Source organism: Carlito syrichta, unplaced genomic scaffold, assembly GCF_000164805.1.
Source record: "Carlito syrichta isolate Samal-C Ts95f unplaced genomic scaffold, Tarsius_syrichta-2.0.1 Scaffold123282, whole genome shotgun sequence".
Classification (NCBI taxonomy): domain Eukaryota; kingdom Metazoa; phylum Chordata; class Mammalia; order Primates; family Tarsiidae; genus Carlito; species Carlito syrichta.
The window spans coordinates 15,866-41,897 of record NW_007067378.1 but is presented as its reverse complement, the minus strand read 5'-3'; the positions used below and the strand labels follow the sequence as shown (position 1 = coordinate 41,897).

At 36.8% G+C, this 26,032-nt stretch overlaps 1 protein-coding gene across 1 annotated transcript in view; it reads left to right on the top strand.

Moving 5' to 3' along the window:
- The window catches only part of EEA1 (early endosome antigen 1), a 105,207-nt gene that overhangs the window by 68,293 nt on the left and 10,882 nt on the right, over positions 1-26,032 (top strand). Inside the window, exons 15-21 of the mRNA XM_008048253.2 lie at positions 5,191-5,304; positions 7,062-7,217; positions 9,280-9,419; positions 15,741-16,071; positions 17,569-17,670; positions 19,697-19,891; positions 22,764-22,946. Coding sequence (XP_008046444.2) covers positions 5,191-5,304; positions 7,062-7,217; positions 9,280-9,419; positions 15,741-16,071; positions 17,569-17,670; positions 19,697-19,891; positions 22,764-22,946 — 1,221 coding nt within the window. The remainder of the gene's footprint in view (positions 1-5,190; positions 5,305-7,061; positions 7,218-9,279; positions 9,420-15,740; positions 16,072-17,568; positions 17,671-19,696; positions 19,892-22,763; positions 22,947-26,032) is intronic.

Below are 26,032 nucleotides of genomic sequence, written 5' to 3'. Positions count from 1 at the left end.
GGGATACTAGTGGAGTATGTAAGTCCCCAGTTATGTTAGTGTTAGAGTCAATATCTTTTTTATTTTACCTAGAAGCTGCTTTATAAAGGTTGGTGCTCCTATGTTGGGTACATATATGTTTAGAATGGATATTTCTTGTTGATGAATTGAACCTTTTATCATTATGTAGTGACCTTCCATATCTTTTTAAATTTTTGATAGCTTAAAGGATATTTTGTCCGATATTAAGACCGCAACTCCTGCTTTCTTTTGTGTTCCGATGCCTGGAAATTTGTTTTCCATCCTCTTACTTTGAACCTGTGAGTGTCCATTCTGGTGAGATGAGTTTCCTGGAGACAGCATATTGTTACATCATATTTTATTAACCAGGTTGCCATTCTGTGTCCTTTCATTGATGCATTTAGTCCATTCCTGTTCAGGCTAATTATTGAGATGTGGGTGTTTATCCTTGTCATGAGGTTTTTATTTGATTTGTTGGGGTTTTTTGTTTGTTGGTTTTCTTTTGGTTTTTGTGTTGACATATGTGTGTGTTTTCAATCTGTTTCCTGCATTCTTGGGGAAAGCATGATTGTCCTTTTTTTTAATTTCTTCTATGTTTAATACTTTTTAAGGGTTTCTTGTAGAACTGGTCTGAGGCAGCATAAACTCTTAGGGATTGAATGTTAGGGAAGGATTTTAATTCCCCATTGCTGATTTTAATTCTCCATTAGCTAGGTAGGAGAGTTTTGGCTGAAATTGTTTATCTTTGAGAACTGTGAAGATTGGACTCCAGTCTCTTCTAGCCTGTGGTGTTTCTGTAGCTATGTCTGCTGTTGTTCTAATTGGTCTACCCTAGTAAGTATTCTACCCTAGTAAGTATTCTACCCTAGTAAGTGACTTTTCTCTCTTGTTGCCCTTAGGATTTTTTCTTTTATACCTACCTTCTCTAAGCGAATTACTATATGTCTAGGAGTTGGTCCTCTCATTTAGTGTCTTGCAAGAGTTCTCTGAATCTCTTGTGTTTGAATGATAATGTCTCTGATGAGATGAGGGAAGTTTTCTTGGATAATTTCATGCAGCGTTGTTCCAGGGTGGTCTCTGTTTCTCTCTCTGCCTCAGGAATGCCAATTAATTATAGATTTTGTCTCTTGATATAGTCGCACATCTCTTAGAGACTTTGTTTTGTCTTTTTAAGTTTCTTTTCTATATTTTTAACACTTTGAGTTAGAGCCATATTTGATCCTCAGACCCTGAAATTCTTTCTTCTGCTTGGTTAATTCTGTTTTCCATACTTATCAGTTTGTTACTGATTTCATTTACTGTATTCTTTATTGCCGTCATCTCAGTAACTCCTTCATTCTTTTTCTTGTCTCTCCTCATTTCTGTTCATTCTCTCTATTAATATCTTAATGTCTGGGTTTGTGGTTTGAGATCAGTTGTTCTGGAGGCTCTTCATTGTTTGTGTTCCAAAGTCTGTGTTCTCAGGTGCTGTCTTCCCAGGAATCTGTATGGGACCTATGTTCTTCCTTTGATTCTTCTTCATTTGGGATGGTTTTCCTCCTCCTCTTCCCCCCTTCTTTAATTCCGTTGCTTAGTGATGGGGGGATAGCTTTCACTTCTGTTTACTCAATCCCCTATTCCTCCCCATGAGATCCTCTGGGATTTGTTCAATTTTGAAGCTGGACTGGGGAAGTTTGGGCTTTGTTTTTGCAGTTTTGAGGTTTGATTAAGGTGTGATGGGGAGAGCTGTGGTTCAGAAGCTATCTGCAGATCACAGTATCCGCTGACAGGTGTGTGTCCTGGAACCCACTTCCCACCACCTTACAATCTGTACATGCAGCAGAGGCATATATATGCCCCCTGAAAGCAAAATGAGATAAGAAAAAGGACAAGAATGGAAAAAGGAAGAAGGGAGACAAAAGGAAGATGAAGAGTGAGGAGAGGGAGATGGAACACAGACAGGCACACCAACTAACAAATAAACAAAGAAAGAAACAAACAAAAACCCCAAAGACATACAAATGAACATATAAAAAACACCCTGATAATGCACTCACCCTCAAAAATACTTAGTTCAAACAGAGTGACTAAAAAACAAAATATCAAAAACAAAACAAGTACTCAAACATAAACAAAAACAGAGGGGGAAAAAAATTCACTCCTGCTGTGGTCCATTTCTGGAGCTTCAGGTTCCTTTCCCAAGCACCACTGCTGCTACTGGCTGCAGCTGTGGTAGGGAACTGGCTCTGTTCTCCAGCCCCTCCTCTCCTCTCTCAGAGCAGGCCAGTGGGGTTGCTTTTAGTGTGGTCAGATGCCCCACAGACTGTTGTGGGAGGAGGGTGAATCAGATCCAGACTCACCTAACTCATCCATGCTGCCACTGCTGCTGGTTCCCCACTCTGATCAGATATGTCTGTGCCTGGTCCAATAAGGAGGTGGGGAATCCGTCTCTCCATGTTCATTCCTGAAGTTACCTCTCTGGATCAGTGATGGTGGCTCCCAGAGGTGTGCAGAGATCACCTCTGGGACCCGGGTTGGAGGCTGAACAGAGCTGGGAAGACCAGCGCAGGTCTCTGCCCAGTCCCTGGACAGAGAAATGGTGGTGGTCTGTGTCTCCTCTCTGGCAACAGGGCTTAGCTCCAGATTTCCTTGCTGCACCCTCTCCACAGTTCCTTCTGCCAGCACCTGGCCCACTGCCGTGCATGGTGCCATGGGCCAGGTGCCAGACTCTGAGGAGCAGCTGACCTCCGCTACCTCCTCTTCAGAGATCCCAGAGAATGGCTGATGATCCTGCATGCAGGGGGCTCTGATCTCAGAGTAGTCGTGGGTTGCAGACACCTCCAGAGGGGACTTCCGGGTGCTTGATCCCAATTTTTCCCATAGATGGACTTTCACTCAGTCAGCTGCACCCACCCACTCCTACACACTGTCTTTGTTGACACTCACCCTTGCAGAGACTTTCATGCTCCTACTGGTTTCGTTGCCATCTTGCCTCCTAGTCATTTCATTCCTTCTTAAAAACATAATTGTTACATGAGTTCTTTGTTAACTCTGCGTGGATGTCCAATGTAAGAGGGAAGCTCGAGGTTGGGCATGGGAGGAGGAATAGGAATAGAGGGATGTATTTGATGGTCACGATTCCTCTTGCATTGTGGGATCCTGCCCTGCCACTGCTGTTCTCTTTTGATCTTGCTCTTAAAATGAAATCAGCCCATTTTTCTTTATCTCTGCTCTCTTTATTGCCTTTACAATAATCTCTTCTTTGCCATTACTTGCTTTTTTGGTGGGAGAGTGTTGGGTTCCAGGCTTGAGTGCAGTGGCATAATCACTATTCACTGCAGCCTCAACTTCTGGACTCTGCCTCAGCCTCCTGAGTAGCTGGGGCTGCAGGTGTATACCACCATGTCCAGCTAACGTTCTGAGTTTTTTAGAGACAAAGTCTTACTTTGTTGTCCAGGTTGACTGTTACTCTTTGAAAAATGTTACCTGCAGATGTTTCTTCATTTTTGAGGCTTTTAGAAAAAAATACTTTAACTTTTTTATGAACTAGTTCATAAAGTAGGCTATATGACTATACTTTTCTTTCAGGAATTAGGGCTCTGAGTAAAACCTAGTGCTTTAAGTAATATTAATAAAGACTGTCAGCCAGAATTACTTAGCCAAAAGGTGTTGGCTGTGGCTTTTCTTCAGATATGCTAAATAAAGGCAGTTAAGGTAATTTTTGTTGTTGTTGTTGTTGTTTCTGAAGTGTTCCCTTTACTATGCAAATATGATATTTCAGCTGCTTCCCAGTTTTAAGTTCTGTAGCAGGCATTTTGATATTACTTCCAAGGTGCTTCCTCCTATGCGTGGTCTGGACAGCAGCAAGGGAGATTATTATGCTCTTATGAGGCTCTTGGCTGCTCTTACTGCTCTAAGGGCTTTAACGCAGAAGTTGCAGTGATTGGAGTGTTGTGCAGTTGGTATGTAATATGAACTGACAGCATGTAAACAGGGCCGGCCCAGGGATTGGTATGTGAACAGTCACATCTTTCCCCCATCAGAAATGTTTCTAAAATAAGAGAAACCAGTAACTGCTACCTAATTCCTGAATTTTCTTTGGTGTTACAAGACTTAGGAAGATATATCACATTAGTTGAAGCATATTGTATTAAAAATGAGCAATTATCACATATTAAAATGTTTCATGAATTTTGATTCCTCAGCTAGATGAAATACCACATGTAAATGGAGCTGAGTTCTGCAGATATATATTCCTCAAAGACTGTGCCACACATTCATTAGTTAGTATAGATTTACTGTGTAGATTTAAATTGCAGATTTCCTTAGTTTTCATTTTTAATTCAGTGTAGATGTTTGTACCTTGATGTAACCATTGTTTCTGTAAAATATTAAATATTTTGGTATTGAGAAATAATTCTTTGAGTTTTTCCTCCTGCTTTAGATTACCCATGCATCATAGATCTTAGATTTCTTGTGTTCATTGATCCTCTGTTCAACCAGCATAAAGAATGCCCCTCTTTTCGCCCTTTTTTCAAAATATGTTAATTTTTAATGTTTATATATATCTACTTTTTATTTTTCTTGTTAGAGATGAGTTTTACTAAAGTCAAACACTTAAAAGTGTGTCTTTGGATAAGAAGACATGTTTTTCATGTCTGATTTCATTGAAAGCCTATTTGTTGTTGAAAGCCTTGAATGTTTAATGTTTATTTCCCTGACTTTGGGCATCAGAAGTAAAATTACTTTAACTGAGATGTTATCAAGGAATGCTGATTTTATAAAGTAGTTCCGGTTGTCTGGAGGTTTTTGGTCTTTGGATTCTAGAATTCTTGGTTATCTTTGGAATCACCATGTTTTGTGGGGGGCATGATAATTTACTTTATCACAGTAGTATAGACCTCACATATTCACTTCTGAAAAACACAGGGGCCTTTTTCAGTAAAATAGTGTACCTTTTCTTTCTTAGCAGAGAGGTACTAAAGTGTCACAGAGAAACATCTTTTTATTGTTTATTCAACATTTTCAGGAGTCTTTTCCCTGCCATTTTTATTTTGGGGATTTTCACATTCATATTTTTCAATATCTAAATCTTTATTTTTGCCAAAGGACTTAATTTTTAAGTAGTTTATTGACAAAAGCAGTGTACATTCAAGCAAGAGGAAATTAACAGCTAAATATAAATTAAATAATTTTTAAATGTTGTTATAGATTAAAGCCAAAACTGAATTATTGCTGTCAGCAGAAGCAGCAAAAACTGCCCAAAGAGCTGATCTTCAGAATCATTTGGACACAGCTCAAAATGCATTACAAGATAAGCAGCAGGTAAGGAGGCAGATGCCATTTCATACTGTAACGTAGTGCGTTGGCAGATAAATACATTGCAGACGTGTAAAAATGATGCCTAGTTTGCTTTTAGTAGGTAGGCTGGGCCATGACCCAGATGCACTTACTACTTGGAAGCAGTGAATGACTTTCTTCTCAGTTATAAGGGCTGAGGGACTGGAAGGAAGTCTTAAGTTTCTTTTCTCAATATTCTGATACAATAGAAGCTTCCTATTATAGGGTCAAGGTCAAAGTGCTGGTAGTTTTTTTGTTTGTTTTTTACCTTTTATGGTAGAAATTTTTAAAATTGTTATTCAAAGAGTAGTATTGGTTATTGGTCCATTTTTAAAAAACGGTAAAGAAGTATATCGAGTTAAAAAAAAATAAATCAGTTTTCTGTATTTACCCTTTATCCCAATCCTATTTTTCTCCTTGAATGTTAGCTCCTAAATATGGTATTATCCTTCCAGGCCTCTATAAATGTTGAACAGTGAACATTTATTTATGTTTTCGCACACACAAATATTTTCCTTTTATGTACATGGAATCAATCTATAGCTGTGGTTCTGCCACTTGCCTTTTACTTACGGTTTTGGTAAACACATCTGGAAAGTATTTTCTAAGCATAAGATCAGAGTCAGAAACTGTAATGAAAAAAGTATTTATAAGAATAGCCACATAAAAATTTAAAATTTATCCATCAAAAATATTAACACAATTCTAAAGCAAATAGAAAATGAATAAAACATTTTCTGGAATGTGTCTGATGAAGGGTTAATATCCTCATTAATTAAAATACTTTTACATTAGAAATAAGTAAAATAATAAGAAAATATAAATGATCAAAACTATATTAGGAAATGTTCAAGTTCATTAAAAATTCATTGCAAATTAAGACAATAATGGGATAGGATATATTTGCCTGTATAGAAGAAAATTGTGTGTGTGTGTGTGTGTGTGTGTGTGTGTGTGTGTGTGTGTGTGTGTTTAATTACCAGTAAGAGGTCAGAGAGAATGTGATCTTACAAGTCACTTGTCTACATTGTTAGTGGTGATGGTATACATCAGTTCATCCTTCTGGGTGGGGAAGGGAGAGAGCTGTTTGGCAGTATTTATTAAGAACTTTATACTTTTTTAACATTTAAAAAAATCTAACTTGTTATCTTTTATCCTAAAGGGAATAATCATAACTTTAAAGATTCTGTTTGAAACTCTGTTGTTAATAAGTGCAGGAAATTTAGTGGTAGTGTTAGAATTTAAAGCATGAAAAAGATAGAAACTAATGTGCAGCAAAGACTGGAAGAAAGTTAGCAAGATATTGAATGTGATTATCTCTGGGTAGTGGATTTACTAGTAATTTCTATTTTGTTTCTTCTATGCAACTGGATTTTCCAAATGAGTTGAACAAGTATCATATGTGTAATTACTGTTCCATTTAAAAAAAATATATAGTTTTGACCACTTATATTTAAAAAATAGTATTTTTTAAAAATTGGTGTATTGAACACTGAAAACATTGAATTCCAATATAAAAGTGTTATTTTAATGTTAGTCTAGTTAATATTCTGTTGTATTTTTTGGCTCCTAAAATAATTCTGCCTAGAAAAACATTGAAAATTTATTAAACTGTTATGCATGAAAATGTGGTATCTAGACTATACAGGAATTCTGTTCCTGTCCTTTAAATTGGTGGGACATTTGGGCCCTACAATGTAGTAAGCCTTACCAAAGTGTTCTTCGATTGTGCTTTTCTCTAGGAGTTAAATAAGGTCACTACTCAGTTGGATCAGGTCACTACAAAGTTACAAGACAAGCAAGAGCATTGCAGTCAACTGGAGAGTCATCTTAAAGAATATAAAGAAAAAAATCTCTCTTTAGAACAGAAAACTGAAGAGCTGGAAGGGCAAATTAAGGTTTGTATAAGAGAAGTTGAATTTAGCCATATTATCTACTGAAATAGCAATGGAATAGGGTGACCTACACAGAACCAAAGGCTTTTAATTCACAAAGAAAGGTGATGTGGTGGTGTAACATTTTTAGAAAATTACTTGGAATTCTTTATGTCTTAATTTTGAATTCCATCCTTATTTTTATTTCTTCATTAATAGGTGGCTTTTATACATGACAACTAATATGTACACTGATTCTGTTGTCACGTGGAACTGTAGCCAAGAGGCAACCGGGCAGAGATCTACTTTTGCAATTACACGGAACTTAGCAACATTTTGTTGTTGTCAAGTCTCTTCTCTTCCTTCATTTTTCCATCTCTTTACCTCCCTATTCCAGTATCGTATTTCAGATATGGTAGCCTTTTTCCTTTTTAAAACTTTACATTTATACTCTTTGAGTTTTGCTTATAATTTAAAAACATGTTGAGTAAACTGCATCTTACTTTAGCACAACTCTAAGTGGATATTTTGATTTACTAAAGAGGTGAAATGATTACACATTATCAGAGAAGGATGTGACCTGGGATTTTGTCCTTTAAATTGGAACAGTTAAATTATTATTATCAGTTAAATAAAAATTTCTCAAATATTTATGATGTATATATATATATATATGCGAGATATACATGAAACTTATACTTCCACAATCAGGTGAAGCAGGTGTATACAATTGTAGAGTCATGAGATGTGTGTGTGTGGGCATGTGTGTATATATGTACATTCATACCAACACAACATGGGAGGAGAATTGCATTTGCAATTCTGTTTGTGGGTTCTTTTCTTTTCCTTATGACCAATGATAATAGTGAAGGCAAATTACTTTAGGTATGGTTTAAAAGAGCAAAAGTACTACTTTACTAAAAAATGTCTAATGAGAATTCTATTTGGGTACCTTTTAAAAATAGTTGTTATTTAGAACCAAGAATATTCACTGTGATTGTCAGCTCTTTCACATTTTATAATTATTATTTTAGGAAGGATTTTATGTGTTTTCTGTAGACATTATTATAGAATTCATTTGGTTACATCAAATATCCTTTCTTTAATGAATATTTTCAATGTAGTTATTGGATAAGAGCCATAGGCACTCACCAGTTTATAAAATACGTAGTGCAAAATCTCTACAGCTGTGCAAGAAAGTGCATTTCAGCAAGCTTTTTTTTTTGAGTTGGAGTCTCACTCTGTCGCCCAGACTGGAGTGCAGTGGCTGCTCCTGGCCACCGCAGCCTTGACCTGCTAGGCTCTGGTGATCCTTCCGCCTCAGCCTTCCGAGTAGCCGGAATTACAGGCATGCGCCGGCTGATTTTTTGATTTATTGTAGAGATGAGGTCTCACTGCCCAGGCGGGTCTCGAACCCATGGGCTCAGGCAATCCACTCACCTCAGCCTACCAAAGGTGCGGGATTACAGGCTGAGCCACCGAGCCCGGCTTCAGCAAGCTTTTTAAGCACATATTTAACAGTTTCACTTTGTAAATTTGTAAGCATACATAATTACGTGTATATGTATGAGATAGAAATTGTACTCTGAACAACAATGTCATTTAGAGTAACAGGTGAAAGAAACAAATCAGGAGTTTAATTGGCTTTATAGTTAGGATCAGTAGTTGCTAATGAGGAATACGTGGCAACTTCATGTTAGTTTTAAATATTTTATGATTACATCAATGCTTTTAACTGTAAATAAAAGGATACTATATTTTAAGTGTTTACAAGAGTGAATCTATTACTTTTTTTAATACCTGAGAATATAAATTTTACTCTAGTAATAAATATTTATATTTAAGTTAATTTTTTTATTCAGAATTAATTTTAAAAGTAAACATTTACTGACTGCCTATCATGTATAAAGCCTTATGCTAGGTCTCCTGAAAGATTTTAAGATAAATAACCCCTTACTCAGTAATGGTTTCAAAATGTGTTTTTTATAATACACCAATTTGAATATAAACAAAAATGTTATAGTATTTAATAATAATCAACAATTACTGACGTTCAGTTGGCTTCTATACTGTATTTCTCCCATAGAAACTAGAAGCTGATACTGTTGAAGTTAAGGCCAGCAAGGAGCAAGCTTTCCAGGAGCTACAGAAGCAGAAACAGCTGAACTCAGATTTAGAGCTCAGGGCTGCAGAATTGAGCAAACAGCTTGACATGGAGAAAGAAACGTAAGCTAAATCACTCATCTATAGATTAAGGGAGAAGACTGTAACTAAATATTAACATTTCCTTAAAGGTTCTACTTCCTATCACCGTGCTTAAAGACTTAGTACATGTTTATTTTGGGTTGATTTTATAAACTGCTGATGTTAATGTGAAGGAAAAATTTAAATATGGCAAAAGTACACTTCACTAGAAAGGACTGAAAACTTAGTTTTATAAAATTTCGGTCATCTAGTCTGTTTTCAACAATAATATGGTGCTCATTTCTTTGGAGTAAAGTAATTGTTTTGAGTTGTTCACAAATTTGAATAGGTTAATGTAAAATTTTAAAATGTAGGTGTGTTTATATGTATTACCCAAGAGCCATCAGGCTTCCAGCTCTGAGGCACTATGCCAATTAGGGAATGGACTTTCTTAAAAGAAACACTCTTTTTCAGCCTGAAATGGAATACATTTGGCAAATTATCTATGTTTGTGAGCATAAAGGAAGCCAAAAACAGTGTGTCATCTCTTTTTTATTATTGAGGTAAAATGCATGCATAGTTGAATGCACAAATTTTACATTATACAATTTGAGTTTTTAAAAGTATATATTTTGTGTAACTGTGCCTCTCAACAGCCCCATACAGGACCTTGTCATCCCTCCTAGAGCGTCCTCACATGCCTTTCTGGCCAATACCTTACCTTTTCCCTGTAGATAGTCACAGTCTGTGTGACTGTATGGTATCGTGATACCAGTGCCACACCACGTTGAATAATGTAACTTGATGATACCAGGTATCAGTCCTCCACCTTCCCTTTTTTTCAAGATTGTTTTAACTGTTGTAAATTCATTGTTTTTCCATATACATTTTAGTATTAACTCGTTCATTTCTACAAATAAAACTTTGAGTTTTGATGGGAATTGAATTGAAACTATAAATCAGTTTGGATAGAAGTAACATCTTAACAATATTGAACCTTCTAATCCACAAATGTGGTATATTTCTTCATCTACTAGAGTCTTTAATTTCTGTGAATAGCATTTTGTTGTTTTTAACTAGAGATTTTGTAAGTCTATTATTAAACTTATTCCTGACTATTTTATGTTTTTAATACTATTGTAACTATAATTTTTTAATAAATTTTATTTTTCACTTGCTTGTGGCTCTTATAAAAAATAATTTTTATATGTATTGAATTTCTGTACTTTAACCTTGCTAAATTTGCTTTTGTTTTATAGAGTTCTAGAGATGTTCGAAATAGACAATTATACTGTATGTGAATAGAGACTTCTTTTCCAATCTGTCGGCCTTTTATGTCTTTTTCTTGACTTACTGCTGGCTGGGACTTCCAGTAAAATTTTGAATGTAAATAGTAATAGCAGACATTTTTGCACTGTTTCTAATCCTAGACAGGAAATATCAAGTGTTTCATCATTAAGTTTGAGGTTAGCTGTAGGTTTGTCCTGGATTCTCTTTATCAGATTGAGGATATTCTCTTCTTTTTTTTTTTTTTGAGTTGGAGTCTCACTCTGTCACCCAGACTGGAGTGCAGTGGCCGCTCCCGGCCACCGCAGCCTAGACCTGCTGGGCTCCGGCGATCCTTCCACCTCAGCCTTCCGAGTAGCCGGAATTACAGGCATGCGCTACCACGCCCGGCTGATTTTTTGATTTATTGTAGAGATGAGGTCTTACTGCCCAGGCGGGTCTCGAACCCGCGGGCTCAGGCAATCCACTCACCTCAGCCTCCCAAAGGCACGGGATTACAAGCTGAGCCACGGAGCCCGGCAGGATATTCTCTTCTATACCTAGTTTAAAAATATATATATATCATTACTGGATTGAATTTTGTCAACTTTGTTTTTCTGCCTCCATTGATACAATCATATAGTTTTTCTCTTTTATTCTGTTAATATGGTCAATTACTTTGATTGATTTTTCTAATATTAAACCAACCTTGCTTTCCCAGAACAAATCCCACTAGACCATACCATACTGTACTATCTTTTTATATATTGCTGCTTTTGATTTGGTAGTACTTCATTAAGGATTTTTCATTTATTCGTGAGGTTTATTGACCTGTAATGTTCTTTTAATATCATTATCGAGTTTTGATATCAGAGTTATGCTGGTCTTAGAAAAGAATTGAGAAGCATTTCCTCCTCCTTTGTGGAAGAGTTTGTATGAGATGGATATTATGTATTTCTTGAGTGTTTGATGAAATTCACTACTGAACCAGCTGGGCTTGGAGTTCTCTCTTTGAATTGCTTCATTTCGGGTTCAATTTATTTAATAGATATAGAGCTATTCTGATTTCCTGATTTTATTTTTAGTCAGTTTTACTAGTTTGTGTCTTTCAAGGAATTTGCTGATTTCATTGAAACTTCAAATTTATTGACATAATATTGGTCTTAATATGATACTTGTAAGGTCTGTAGGATCTATAGTAAAAGTTTCCTTTTACTCTTAATAGCAGTAATTTGTCCTCTTTTTTTCTTGATCAGTCTAATTAGAGGTTTATCAATTTTATCAAACTTTCATAAAAAGCTTTTGATTTAATTTTATTTGTCAATTTTCTATTTTATTTAATTCTCCTCTTATGTTTATAGTGTCCTTCTTTAGACTGTGTATGTAGTTTGCTCTGTCATTAATATATTTTTAATGTGAAAGCATCCCTATGTCTGTCTACATTTTGTAATATTTATTTTTTTCTTAGTTTTTCACCCCCTCTTTGTTAATGCTAGATGTCAGATTTTTGCAGATGGTAGTTATTTGTCTTTTTCTAATAAAATCAGTATAGTATGACAGTTTTTTCAACAAATGGAATAAATTAACTCAAAGGAGGGTGCTTATTTTCTAGTTCACACTGAAGTGCTCCGTAGTCTCATGACAACCCTGAGTCTAAGGGTGGATTTGCTTAAAAGGCATTAGGACTGTTAAGATTTATTGGCATATGAAATTTCAAATATCTCTTGTGGCAGAAGGGATATGTTTCTGGACACATCTCAAGTAGCCATAAAAGCGGAGCTGTGGCATAATATCTTCTTTACTCCAAAGCTAGATTCATCTCTTGCCCAGCTTATCCTTGATGTTGAAGCCATAATGAGATCTTCAAAGAATACATCACTCACCAGAATTTTGATAGATACAAATTAATTCCATCCCATTCAGTTGAATGTCTTCATAGGAGGGCTGTGACTGACTATATCTGAGTACGCTTAGTCTTTAAACAACAAATAGGCCACTCTGGCTGAGTTGATGGACTTGACTTGTGTCAAGGTGATGAGGACTCTTGATATTTCCAGCAGTAAAGGTGGAGACTAAGGGCCTGAGAAAAGTGCCCTTCAAGTTGATGAAGTAAAACCCATCAGAGTTGATGGTGAAGATGGTTCACACCTCCATGGGTTTCATCCTTGTTTTGGGATGTGATGGTGACAGTGTTCTCATTCTTATATCTACTAAACTGGATCCTGATACTTGGGATTGGAGGATGCATTTTGTACCTCAAATGGCGTTCTTCTTGCTGGTTTTTAGTGCCTAGGTATTTCAGGAGTATATTTGTTCCTTTATATCACCCCCTGAGTGGTGGTATGCATCGTCTCTGGAATCCAGTTCTCTGACCATGACGATCACCTCTGAAATGGTCCTTGTTCTCTTCTACAAAACCCCTGCAGGCTAATGGTTCCTTCCATTTTCAGTGGGCTCAATTAAAATAGGCCCATTTCCATTCTGTGTTCTAATCTTGTGGTTCAGAAATCACTCAGAAGCTCCTACATTGTATTGGGGTAGGAAAACTTTAAGACTGAGCTCTCTTTTGCCCATATACTTTATGCAAACAGTCCTCCTCTAGGTCTTCTTGCATTTCCAGAGCACTCCTCAGAAAGGAGGCCTGGGTCCTGTCTGCTCATTCGTAAACATATTGAGGCTTTGGTTAAACCCCACCATGAGCCCAGGGCTCAGCCCAGATGCTAGGGTACTGGGTCCCCTTTCTAGAGCCCACCTGCATCTATGTACCCAGCTTTTCCCTCCCTTCTTACAATGTATTTTCATGACTGCAGTTTAAGTTTTCTGATTTCCTTTGTGGTTTGTTCTTTGGTGCATGGGTTATTTACAAGCATGTTTGCTTTACAAACATTTGATTTCTAATTTGATTTCATTATGGTCAGAGAACATTTGAAACTAAGTTGTATTGAAGGTCTAGTGTATAGCTTAGTGAATTTTCTATGTGCATATATATGTACTCTGTTGTTGGATGGAGTCTTCTTTAAACAGCAGTTACAGTGCTGTTCTTATTGTCTATTTCCTTGCCAATTTTTTCTTCTGACAGTTCTATCAATTTCTAAGAAAGATATGTTCCAACTATGATTGTGGATTGGTTTCTTTCTTTCTTTCATTACTTAAAAAAATAAAATAAACAGGAAGTTTTACTGTACGTAAGTCTATATTTCTGTTTTGCCTTCTTTCATTCATATAATCTTATGATTTTGCTATTAATTTAAGGAAAGTTAAGTAGTATAGTAAAAAATATATCAGGTTTTAATTTTAGGGTTGTTTGAACAGGAATTTTAACTGTATTAAAATGGTTACATGATATTAATATAATGACTTTTCTATTTAGATCTTTAGAAACCAGGGAGGTACAGTATTCTGTGAACCTACTAAACTTTAGCATCTTATCTAGTTTTTTCGAAAATAAAAGTATATTTCTGGGACTAAAAAGTTGGAAATTTTCAAAGTATAAATGTAGTTTGGGTATTATATTAATGCTCAATTTAAAATATGCAATTTGCTCATCTTTTTTTTTTTAAGTGAGAAAGCAGGATTTATTGAGAGGACAGAGAAGCTCCCACAGTGGGAGGGGACTTGAAGGGGTTGCCCCGCAATTAGCACATCTTTTTTCTTTTCTTTTTTTTTTTTTTGAGTCAGAGTCTTACTCTGTCACCGAGACCAGTATGCAGTGGCATGCTTACGGTCACTGCAGCCTCAACCTGCTGGGCCCAGGTGGTCCTTCTGCCTCAGCCTTCCAATTAGCTGGAACTACAGGGGCATGTGCTATCATGACTGGCAATTTTAAAAATTTTTTATAGAGACGAGGTCTCACCAAGTTGCCCAGCCTGGTCTTGAACCTGGGCTCAGGCAATTCTCTCTCCTTGGCCTCCTAGATTGCTGAGATTACAGGCTTGATCCACCATGCCTGGCTTTTTTTTCTTTTTCTTTTTTTTTTTTTTAGTCAAGCTCTTACTCTGTCACCTAGGCCGGACTACAGTGGCACAATTATGGCTCACCGCAGCCTCAGCCTCCTGAGTAATTGGGACTACAGGCACCACCACACTGACTAATTTTCTGATTTTTAAAGATATGAGGACTTGCTATGTTACCCAGGCTTGTCTCAAACTCCTAGGTTCAAGTGATTCTCTTGCCTTGGCCTCTCAAAGGCTAGATTATAGGTGTGAGCTGCCGCATCCAGCCCTGTTTTTATTTATTTGTTTTTTTGATATTACATTTTTTATAACAACCTTCCTTTAACATATTGTTGCATTATTATGCTAGTCATAAATTTATACTGATTATATTAGAGTGAGTGTACATCCAGAAATATTATTACCTTGACTTTAAAAAATGGCTGATATTTAATGTGTGGGAGGGAGATTTTTTTTGCTGTGTAATATGCATGATTTCATTTATTTAAAGAAAATAATAAAAGTTTGAGGTTTAACTTTCCTAAAGCTATATTTCTGTTTTCTCATCCTTGCAGCTTATATATTTATCTGTAAAAAACTTAAGGACAAATGATAACAAATCTCCTGTATAATCTGCTAGGTTCTAGGGTTAAAGTAAAGAATTTGTCTTTCCTCTATATTTGAAATAAAATATTCCTTTATTTTATTTTATTTTTTTCTGGGTTAACCATAAGTGTTTTAACGCTTAAGACCTGTCAAGATGCATAATGTGCTTTATGTTTTCAAAGAAAGAGGCAAAGTTCTCTATGTGTTTGAGAAATGACAGAATAAGTAGGTTCTTTAGGGAACCTAGGAAAAGTCTGGCTGCTGTAGACAGTGGGGCTTGTGGCATGGAGTTTTCTTTGGGGATTGACTGTCAAGACTGGATTGAGTCAGGAGGCTTATATTAGATCATTACTCTGCCCTCACTCTAACTTACTTGACTTGAGAAAAACCATTTATTTCTGCTAATGATCAGATCAGATGTCCAGCTGTGTAATTTTCTGAAATTATGATTGTTACTCCTGAACTATACAACAAAGTTTCAGAACTCTGTAATTGGTTATGGTTAATTTTGAATGGTAAATTATGTATTATTTTAAAAAATTGTTTCTCAAATATTTAGAACATCCAATACAAAACTGGATCTACAGAAAAAATCTGAAGCCCTTGAAAATATCAAGCAAATGCTCACCAAGCATGAGAAAGAAAAGTTAATACTGAAACAAGAATTTGAAAATTTAAGTCAAGATGCAAAGTTGCAGCACAAGGAATTGAATAACAGAATCCAAACAACAGTAGCAGAACTACAAAACGTGAAAATGGAGAAAGAAGCTTTAATGACGGAACTCTCTACAGTAAAAGAAAAATTATCAAAAGTTTCTGATTCTTTGAAAAATTGTAAAAGTGAATTTGAAAAGGAGACTCAGAAAGGAAAAGCTGCTGTGTTAGACTTGGTTAGTCTTTACATTTACATTTTTAGGTGAAAGTGATTACTGTATTTAAAATATACTGATTTTTCTCCTTAATTGACTAATGACTTTTCATTCCACATTTAAATAATTTTAAGTAGTTCTTATGAGGAAAGGAATGGATTGTTTACACCAAGGAAAATCTCAAAATAATGGTGAGCATGCACGTGTGTGTGTGTGTGTGTGTGTGTGTGTGTGTGTGTGTGTGTGTGTGCAGTTTTCTAAGGCCAAGCATCTTTTCAGTTGAATATAACAGTCTTTCTGCATTGCAGGTTTGATGCTAGTTTTGGGAGAGCCTATAGCACGTTTGTTCTAGGGATGCTTCTACAAAGAATATGGCAACTACTTGAAATGTTACTTAGTTGCCTGAAAAAAAGATCAGAAAGATCTCAGTGACGCTTTTACTTCTGGTGACAGTAAAATTTCTAATTCTTTATTAAAAATTCTGAATCTCAGTTGGGCACAGTGGCTCATGCCTGTCATCCCAGCACTTTGGAAGGTGGAGGCGAGAGGATTGCCCGAGCCCACGGGTTGAGACCAACCTGGGCAACATGGCGAGACCTCGTCTCTACAATAAATAAAAAAATTAGCCAGTGTGATGGCACACACCTATGGTTCCGGCTACTTGGAAGACTGAGGCGGAAGGATCATCTGAGCCCAACAGGTCAAGGCTGCGGTAGCCATGAGTGTGCCACTGCACTCCAGCCTGGGCAACAGAGTGAGACTCTGACTCAAAAAAAAAAAGGAAAAAAGAAAATTCTGAAACTCCAGATAATAGCATGTTTAGAGTTATTGTAAAACGTATTTAAACTATAGAGAAAAAAAGCCACAGAGTCTCAGGAAATGCTTAAAGGGAATACTTTTCTCAGAAATATTTTAACCTAGAATAATACAAAGTAACAGCAAAAATACAATTCTTCTCTTCTCTCTGCAAAGGTCGATGAAGTGTTCAGTGATATAAAACATATGGGAGATTAGTATGTTACCTGTGTGTCCCTCTTTGTTTGAAGAAAACGTTTTTTATTGGTTCACCTTTCCTCTTAAATCATATATGATTATTTTAAAATTTATTGTTTTATAATTTTTTTTAAAAGTTGTCTTGCTTCCATTTTCTTGAAGCCCATTGTTCTACTTTTAAATATATTTTAAAATATAAAAATGATTAAAAACATTTCTTATGAGGAAAGGAATGGTACAAGTTAATGACATGTTAATTATATTGAATTCAGAGACACAAAAATGTGGTTTTCAAAGTGTTGTAAAACACTGTCTAAATGTTTAAAATATTTTATCGTAACAGTGGATTTGATCAAAACCTTTAGTGTTTCATTGTCTGTTTTTATTATTGAAAAGGATAATCCTATCCCACATTGACCCATCAATAATATTAATTTCCTGTGTATATTTTACTAAGCTTATAAATCAAACTCCTGAAGTTTATTATAAATATTTTCTGTGTAATATAGTTCTGTCTTTTTTTAGGAGAAAACATGCAAAGAATTAAAGCATCAACTTCAAGCACAGACGAAAAGCACACTTAAGGAGCAGAATGAACTGAAAAAGTCACTAGAAAAAGAAAGGGAGGTAAGATTCCTTTTTTTCTGTAACATAAATTATGTAAAGTATAATAAGGCCTTTATATTTAACAGCATTATTGCATAAAGCATGTTTGTCCTTGAGGACATTTCCACCGGAATTTTTTTATATTTTCAAGAACAAAAAGCATTTTCACACTGATATGTAGGTCAGAGGGCTATTTCTCTGAAATGTGATTGATTATAAACAGTTTAAAATTGTTATTTGTGTTCTATCTACTGTTTAAAGATTTAAGCTAATTTGTAATAAAAGGCCCAAATAAAGAAATATAGTTAACAAGGGTAGAAAATGGAGTCAGCTAACTATAGTTATAATTAGATAATCTAGGTTAACAAACATTATTATGCTTGGGGAAAAATATCTTAATAGGTTTCCTATAGAAATGTCCTTATGCATGCTATTTTATAGACATTTATAGGCAAATTAATACTGTGGTTAATACTTCTATTCCTGTCTAGCAAAAACAAACAAGAAAACAAGTAAATAAATGGGTATAATACGGTTGTTACTCTCTGAAGTCATACTTGTTAGCAGCTAGAGTCCAGGCATGCAGCTTTCTAGAAAATCAGATTTGATAAAGCAGCAAAGCAGAGTTCTGACAAATGTTTGATGTGATGGTATTCTGGTTGTTGATTGGAATAAGACTCTTGTGTTGTAGATGCCAGCCATGTAAGTGACAAAATTATAGTGGCTTAGTCCCAAGTTCTGAATCAAGATTGTCCAAATTTTTATCCTGCTTTGGCTACTTATTAGTTCTGCCATTTTGTCATATTTTAGAAAGGTTACTTAATCTCTGTGCTCTAGTCTCCTTAGTGGTAACATGGGGCTAATAATGGAAACTGTGTGATAGAGTTTTGTGAGAAATAAATGGGTTAATACATTTAAAGTGATCAGAGCACTGACTATACCTCATAAATGTACATATGCTAGATATTATTTTACCATTGGTTATCGTAACATAATCATCCTTATTGTCACTCTATCTGGCTTCTGTTTTACGTAAAAATATTTTGCTGTGTATTGGAGATAAGCTGAGACATCTGTGTGTAGCATTAAACTTTTCTTGAAAGTAACTTTGAATATGGTTAAATGCTCAAATGTGATGCTAGGTTCTTAATGAAATATGCATAAAACATGAAAGCATAACTTTGACTGGAGAAGGTGGGAGGTAACAGTGTTTCACCATGGTCACAGAGGCGCATCAGTGTGACTTCTATATGCCATCTAATTTTGACAGAAACATAGCCTCATGTAAAAACAAGGCATAGTAAAATATGCCCCAGATCTCTAAATGAGGTAATTGTCGTGCAGTGCCGCTAAATATCATCAGACAGATAATAAATGTATTTGCCAAAAGTGATTTTTGTTTTTTCATTGTTAATATCTAGCTGTTCTTTGTGACTAACTGGCCAACAGGCTTAGTAGCTTTTGAGAATATTCTTTTTCATTTTATTTATTTACTTAAATTTATTTTTATTTTTATTTTTCTAGAGTATTCTTGAAAGACAGGGTAACCCCTTCACGTCCCCTCCCGCTGTGGGAGCTTTTCTGTCCTGTCAATAAATCCTGCTTTCTCAAAAAATAAAATAAAATAAAATAAAATAAAATAAAATAAAATAAAATAAATGCTAATACTGTCTTAAAAAAAAAGAAAAAGAAAGACAGTAGACATCTAGCAAGCGAGACACTGATATTGACATACCTATTTTCTGTGATGCAAGAAAATATTAATTGAGTTCATTTATAAGCTCTATCTAAATACCCAACACAATAAATGGAAAAGGAAGTAGTGTTAAACAAATTATGAAGATGAGTTCAGCATGCCATCAGATAGTGAATGGTGTCAGCTGGGAAGCAATATGAGAATATAGATTCTTCTCTTTTGTTAACTACGAATTACTTCCAACCAACAGCCTCAGTAATTTCTTCCTTGACCAGTTCCTGGCATGTAGTAGACACTTAGTAAATGTTTTTTGAAGTAAATGAAGGCTAAACAGATTTTATTTTTTCTTAGACTTCTCATATGTTGAAATTGGAACTCAGTTCAGTGCAGGAACAAGTTGTACAGACCCAGAGTGCTTTGAAACAAAAGGAAAAAGAACAACAACAACTTCAGGGGAGCCTGAATGAGCTAAAGCAATCAACCGAACAGAAGACAAAACAGATCGAAGCACTCCACGGAGAAGTGAAAGCTGCTGTTTCACAGAAGGTAGGGAGAGGAGGTAAAACCGGACAATTAAAATGACACAGATGAGCTGCAACACAGAAAAATTTATATAAGCTAAACATTTTTCTAATAGTTAAATGTATGAAAGCATTTGGTTATAGAATTAAATCTCTTCAGTCTGGATTTTCATTCACTATAACCATTTGTCAGATAATTATTTAGAATTCTAGTATTAATCATTTGCTCAACATGAAAGTATCTTTTTGCAAAATAACATACCTAATGCTTAATGTTAATGGAATAATTTATGCAGCTTTTCTAGTATATTAGATTTTAAAGGAATTTAAAGTAAATCATCCTTATTAAGACAGAATCATCAGAAACAAAAATCACAAGTGGGACATATTAAAAACATTTACTAGTGTCAGGTAGTATATACTTGTTATTTAATATTTTAAATTACATCATAATGGTTTCTACTTCTAGACCTATTGTCATTTATTCTTGAGTATGTTTTTCATTCTTTATTTTATTTATTTATTTTGAGTTGGGGTCTTGCTTTGTTGCCCAGGCTGGATTGCAGTGACATGATCACAGCTTACTATAGCCTCAAACTCCTGGGCTCAATCCATCCTCCTGTCTCAACTTTCTGAGTAGCTGGGACTACATGTGTACACCACCATGCCTGGTTAATTTTTTGACTTTTTGTAGTGAGGAGGTCTTGCTAGGTTGCTTAGGCTAGTCTCAAACTCCTGAACTCAAGTGATCTTCTCCCTCAGCATCCCAGAGTTCTGGGATTACAGGAATGAACCACCGTGCGTGGCCTGGTTTTCATTCTTAAGTATATTTAATACTTGTCCAGATCAAGAGTTGGTAAGCCAGGTAATGGTGAAAGACAACGATGGAACATAGTTCTGCTAAAGGTTAGGTGATCAAAGAAGCCTCTCTGGAGACTTGAGTTGATAGATGAGTTACAAAAGCTATCTGTCCAAAGGTCTGGGACAACTAGTGCCAGGACCTTAGAACAAGCTTGGAATTTTCTAGAAACAGAAGACCAATATGGGTTAAATCAGTGGGAGAGGGAAAAGACCACTTGAGATGAGCTCAGAGAAGTAGACAGGACCATGTTGTTTCTGTGCAAGTTGGTAGATTATTAGATGATGGAGAATGGTGCAGCTTGTTCTAAGGAAAATTGGAATCTATTGTAGAATCTTGAGCAGAAAATGGGGGGGTGGCTAGAAGGAAGTAAAGGAGCAAGCAAGGAAGGCATTAAAAAACGATGGCAAAAATCTAGACGTACATGATGTAGGCACGATCTAAAGTGTTAGAAGTGATTTGTGAAGATGTTTTGGAAGTTGAGTCACCAACACCTTTTGATTGACCAGATGGTGAGAGCAGCAGAAAGAGGAATCTAGGATAACTCTAGGTCTCGGTTTGTGCACGTGGGTGGTAGTTAATGCCATTTATTGGGGGAAGTAGCAGCTTTTAGATGCACAGAGCTGCTGTCAGGAATTGAGGGTTCTCTTGAGATAGGTCCGTTATTCTAGTGGAGGTGTCGGGAAGACACTTGGATAAAAGTGCCCAGAGTTCAGGTGGAGAGGATGGAGCTAGAGGCTACATTTGGGAGTCAGTTCTAAATAACAGGTGTTCAAATCCGTGGGTCTGGTTGAGATCTTCTGTGGAGAGAGGGCATGTAGAGTACAGGAGGGCCAGGGGTCGAACTTGGGGCTGTTACCACACTGAGAAACCTAGTAGGAGAAAAGGGCAGGGGAAGGCTTTGAGCAGTGATGACCAGGAAGACAGGAAGAGAGCCTAAAACAGGTGTTCTGGAGACCACGTGGAAGAAAACATTTCTGCAAGGGAACATGACAATACCAAGTACCACTAAGAGACCAAGTAAGATGTGGCCAAGGATGAGCATCTTGGATTTTGAGACATGGGGATCACTGATGAGCTTGACAGTAGTTTCATTGAGGCCTTGCATTTTAAAAGCCAATACTTGTCATGCTATGCATATGTGTATCTTTAAGGATGTCATAATTTGTGCATATCTCTGGAATCTTCTTTTTTTTTTGAGTCAGAGTCTTAATCTTTCACCCATACTGGAGTGCAGTGGCACGTTCACAGCCACTGCAGCCTCAACCTGCTGGGCTCCGGTGATCCTTCTGCCACAACCTTCCCAAGTAGCTGTAACTACAGGCATGTGCTACTATGCCTGGCTAATTTTTGATTTATTGTAGAGACGAGGTCTCGCCAAACTGCCCAGGCTAGTCTCGAACCCACGGACTCAGGCAATCCTCTCGCCTCGGGCTCCCAAAGTGCTGGGATTACAGAATGAGCCACCAAGCCCCGTCTCTGGAATCTTCTTAAAGACTACAGACAAGTTTAGAGTTTAAAGTAGTTAGGACTTTGGGAGATTTTCTTTTCCTGTCTTGATTTTAATAAAGATGACCTATAGCCATCTCCTAAGTTGTGCTTAAACTTCCAAAAGTAGAAACAATCTATTTCAACATAATAATGACTTCTTATTTCTTTCATGTTTCATGAAGTTTCTTTTAGTCCAACCTTTGATTATGTCCTCTGAGGCACCAGTACCTTGTCCGCCCCATCAGGGTGTGGCTGTTACTCTGTCTCCTGAAACCTGACACTTAGTACTTCCCATTGGAATGCTTTTTTCCCCCTTTGTTTAATTTCTTTTGCATTTTGTGGTTTTCTTAAAAAATTGGGACTTGTTGGATTTTGTAGTTTTTTGACTTTATGAGTCTATGGAAAGTTAGTCTTTACTAAGGTAGAATTTTAGGGCATAAATACAGTTCAACTTGTTCTCAGGAATTCTCTTTGTCTGGACTTCGTTTTATATTTGTAACTGGTGTTTGGAATGCATACTGTTTTAAATAACTACTGTATGTTTCAGACAGAACTTGAGAATAAACTACAGCAGCAGGCAACACAGGCAGCCCAGGAACTTGCATCAGAGAAAGAAAGAACAGCAGTATTGCAAGGCACCTATGAGAAAAGTCAAGAAAGTCTAAAGCAGCTTCAGTCTGATTTCTACGGAAAGGAATCTGAACTTCTAGCCACGAGGCAAGACCTGAAGGTAGAGTAACTACATTGGACAATAAAAACTCTGTCAGTTGTTCATAGACATTTGTTAAATGAGCCATTTGAACCCAAATGGTCAAGGGAATGTTACTATTTGTGGACTAGCATGTTGTTTTCTATTAAATTGTTATTTTTGTATGGGCATACTTTAAAAAATTTTTTACATTATAGCAAAATGATGATGTTTATAAATGTGGACATTTTGAAATGACACATCTATAATGGTAAAATAACTTGGATGTGTGTTAGTTGTTAGTTGCGGTGCTATTATTTTATCTGAGAATCATGCTATCTTTCTGTGAAATCACTGGAAAGAAGGGCCGCCTTTGACAATCTAGGGGTTTAACTGTAAACCACTATGGAAAACATAGGCCATTTCATTGTTACTTGGCAGACACCACTGACATTAGTTTTATATGTTTGTCAGCTTCCCAAGATTACTGGAAAGCCTGATGTTTAAAACTAGGAGGTTATAGCTCAAAATAAACACATCCATAGTTATCTAACAACGGATAGAAATGTTATTCTTGATAAAAGACTGTTTGATTAGATAAAATATTTCATGTTTATTAAAATGAAGGATATGAGAAAAGGATAAAAAATCTTTAGATAATATGAAGGTTATCAACTTTCTAGGAAAAGTATAGTATGTATGATCTAGCAGAAGAGTCATCCAGTTTTCACTTGCTTTCTCTCTCTCTATTTTGTCAAGGTGAAATGTGGTTTCTCTTTCTTTCCTATGTTTGGGATTTTTGTTTCTTTAATTTAGAGGGCAGGTTGAAAAGGACAGAGTATTAAAATGTTGTGTTTATTTCAAATGCATCTGTTTCACCCACGGGCTTATGCAGGGAAGGCTACATGAGGAAGGCAGGATTTTTCTCCCAAGGGCCCATCTGGGAGAAAGCACTGTAGTGGAAGGCAGGGAACATACCTGTCCTGCTGGAGCTCTCACAGATGTTTGGAATGGAGGTTAGGAAGGTCAGGTTCAAACTGAGAAGAAGCTCAGATGCCCGACAAAGACCGTCGAGTTTTATATTTGGGGGAAGTGAAGAGTCTAAACAGAGGAGTGAAACAAAGCAAATAGTCCTTTAGAAGCAGCCTGTTAGAGGTTTCCAGGCAGCATAGGCTAAACTGGGACAGACGCATAGGGGGAGGTGAGTGGGGTGGTCATTTCCCTTACTTCCTTCATAAATTCTAGCAGTCAGGATATGAGTTGATGAGAAGTGGAATGAAAGTTCAAGAGGATGGAGTCAGGAGAGTAATGGAAGAGAGAGAAGAAGAAACAAGACCTGAGAGTCTGCCAGGCTGCAAGGAAGGGACGGAGGCAGTACTGATCAATGATTTACAAAGAAACAGGGAAGTGGGTAAAGGAATTTTTATGTTGCCAGTAGAATACACCTCTCTGTCTATCTATCTACCTATCCATCCATCCTTCCATTTATCCATCCATCCATCCGTCCATCCATATGTCTATCTACCTACCAAGATAAAAATAAGCAAAGGTTGTTATTAAGGAAAAACACCATGAAATATTTAGGTAGTGTTAAATTATTGTTATCATTTTTCTCTATGTTCCTGTTGAGAGGCCAGGAAGGTTCATGCTGTAGTTTGAACTTGACCCCAGGGCAGTGAGGAACCACTGAAAGGAGTTACTTAGATTGTACTTTAGGCAGGTGACTGGTTGCCAGACAAGGAATGGCTGTGGGGGGCAGGGCCGAATGTGAAGACCAGGAAGAGATTTGGCAGTCATTCAAGTGCGAGATGCTGCTGGTTGGCTTGGTAATAGGAGGGATGGAGGAAGTAGATGAATGGACAGGACGGTGAGTGACAGGAGAGATGGGCCTAGGGAAGGGACTGTGAAAGACCCTTAGAAGTCATGCTCTTTTCCCTTGGTGTGTCATCTGGTTACAGGACTTTCACGTCTCCAATCAGTATTCCTTCCTTAAGCCAGCAGGGTTTGAGCATCCCTGAAAGCCATCTTGTGTACTAGTAATTTCACACACGAAAGAACAACTCAAATGTAACTATAGGCACGAAGAGACTGCCAAAGGACAAGGCTACTATGGAGTTTTGCAACTGCTAAGAGGTCTTGGAGAGACCCTCCTTCCAAAACTTCCACAGAATTGGGCGGGCCCCCTGCTGCACAGTGAGAGCAGCTGGAACTACAGGTGTGCTCTACCATGCCTGGCTAATTTTTAAAAATTTATTGTAAAGATGAGGTCTCACTAAATTACCCAGGCTGGTCTCAAACCCCTGGGCTCAGGCAATCCTCTCACCTCTGCCTCCTAAAGTGCTGGGATGACAGGCAGGAGCCACTGCACCTGGGCCACTAGAATTTTTTTTAACCAAATGATAGATGAATCTTTTCTATATAAATCCTCTTAGAATGAGAAGTGTATGAGCTAGTGAGGGAGCTAATTTTTTTTAAATAGTAAATTCCTAGGGAAGTTCAAATGATTTTTTAGACTATTATTTTTCTTTTGTTTCACTGATGCTGTGTGGCGTATGATCTTGTGTGTAATAGAGAGAAGGAGAGAGATTCAGAATTGACGTACGTTGAGACTGTCTGCTGCTGGCTGACACTGGCCACCACAGCCTGATGGTGGCCACCACAGGCTGACAGTGGCCACCATGGCCCAACGGTGGCCATCACGGCCTGATTAAGGCCACCATGGGCTGCTGCCGTATGCTTGCACACCAGCAGAATAGCAGAGAGCCTGGCCAGGTCTATGCCTTCAGCCCCATCTGCTGGATTATTTATGAAATACTTAAATTTGTTGACTGGATATTACTTATGTACTATTTGTTGTTCATAAAAGATGGAAGTAGAATTTAACTATAAGGTTGACATCTTGCATGAAGTAAAAATTCTTAGATAATAAGTTTAGAATTACGTATCAGTCTTCTGAGGTGAGTATTATCCCTTATGTCATTTTGCAGACATCAAGAAAAAGAATTTTAGGTTTTTTTTTGTAAAGAAGAATGAAAAAACATGCTGAATAGACCACAAAAGAGCCACCACAGAACACTGTAGACATAGTCTTTACTGGGTACTGTAGTGTGATTGGTGTAATCAGGGTC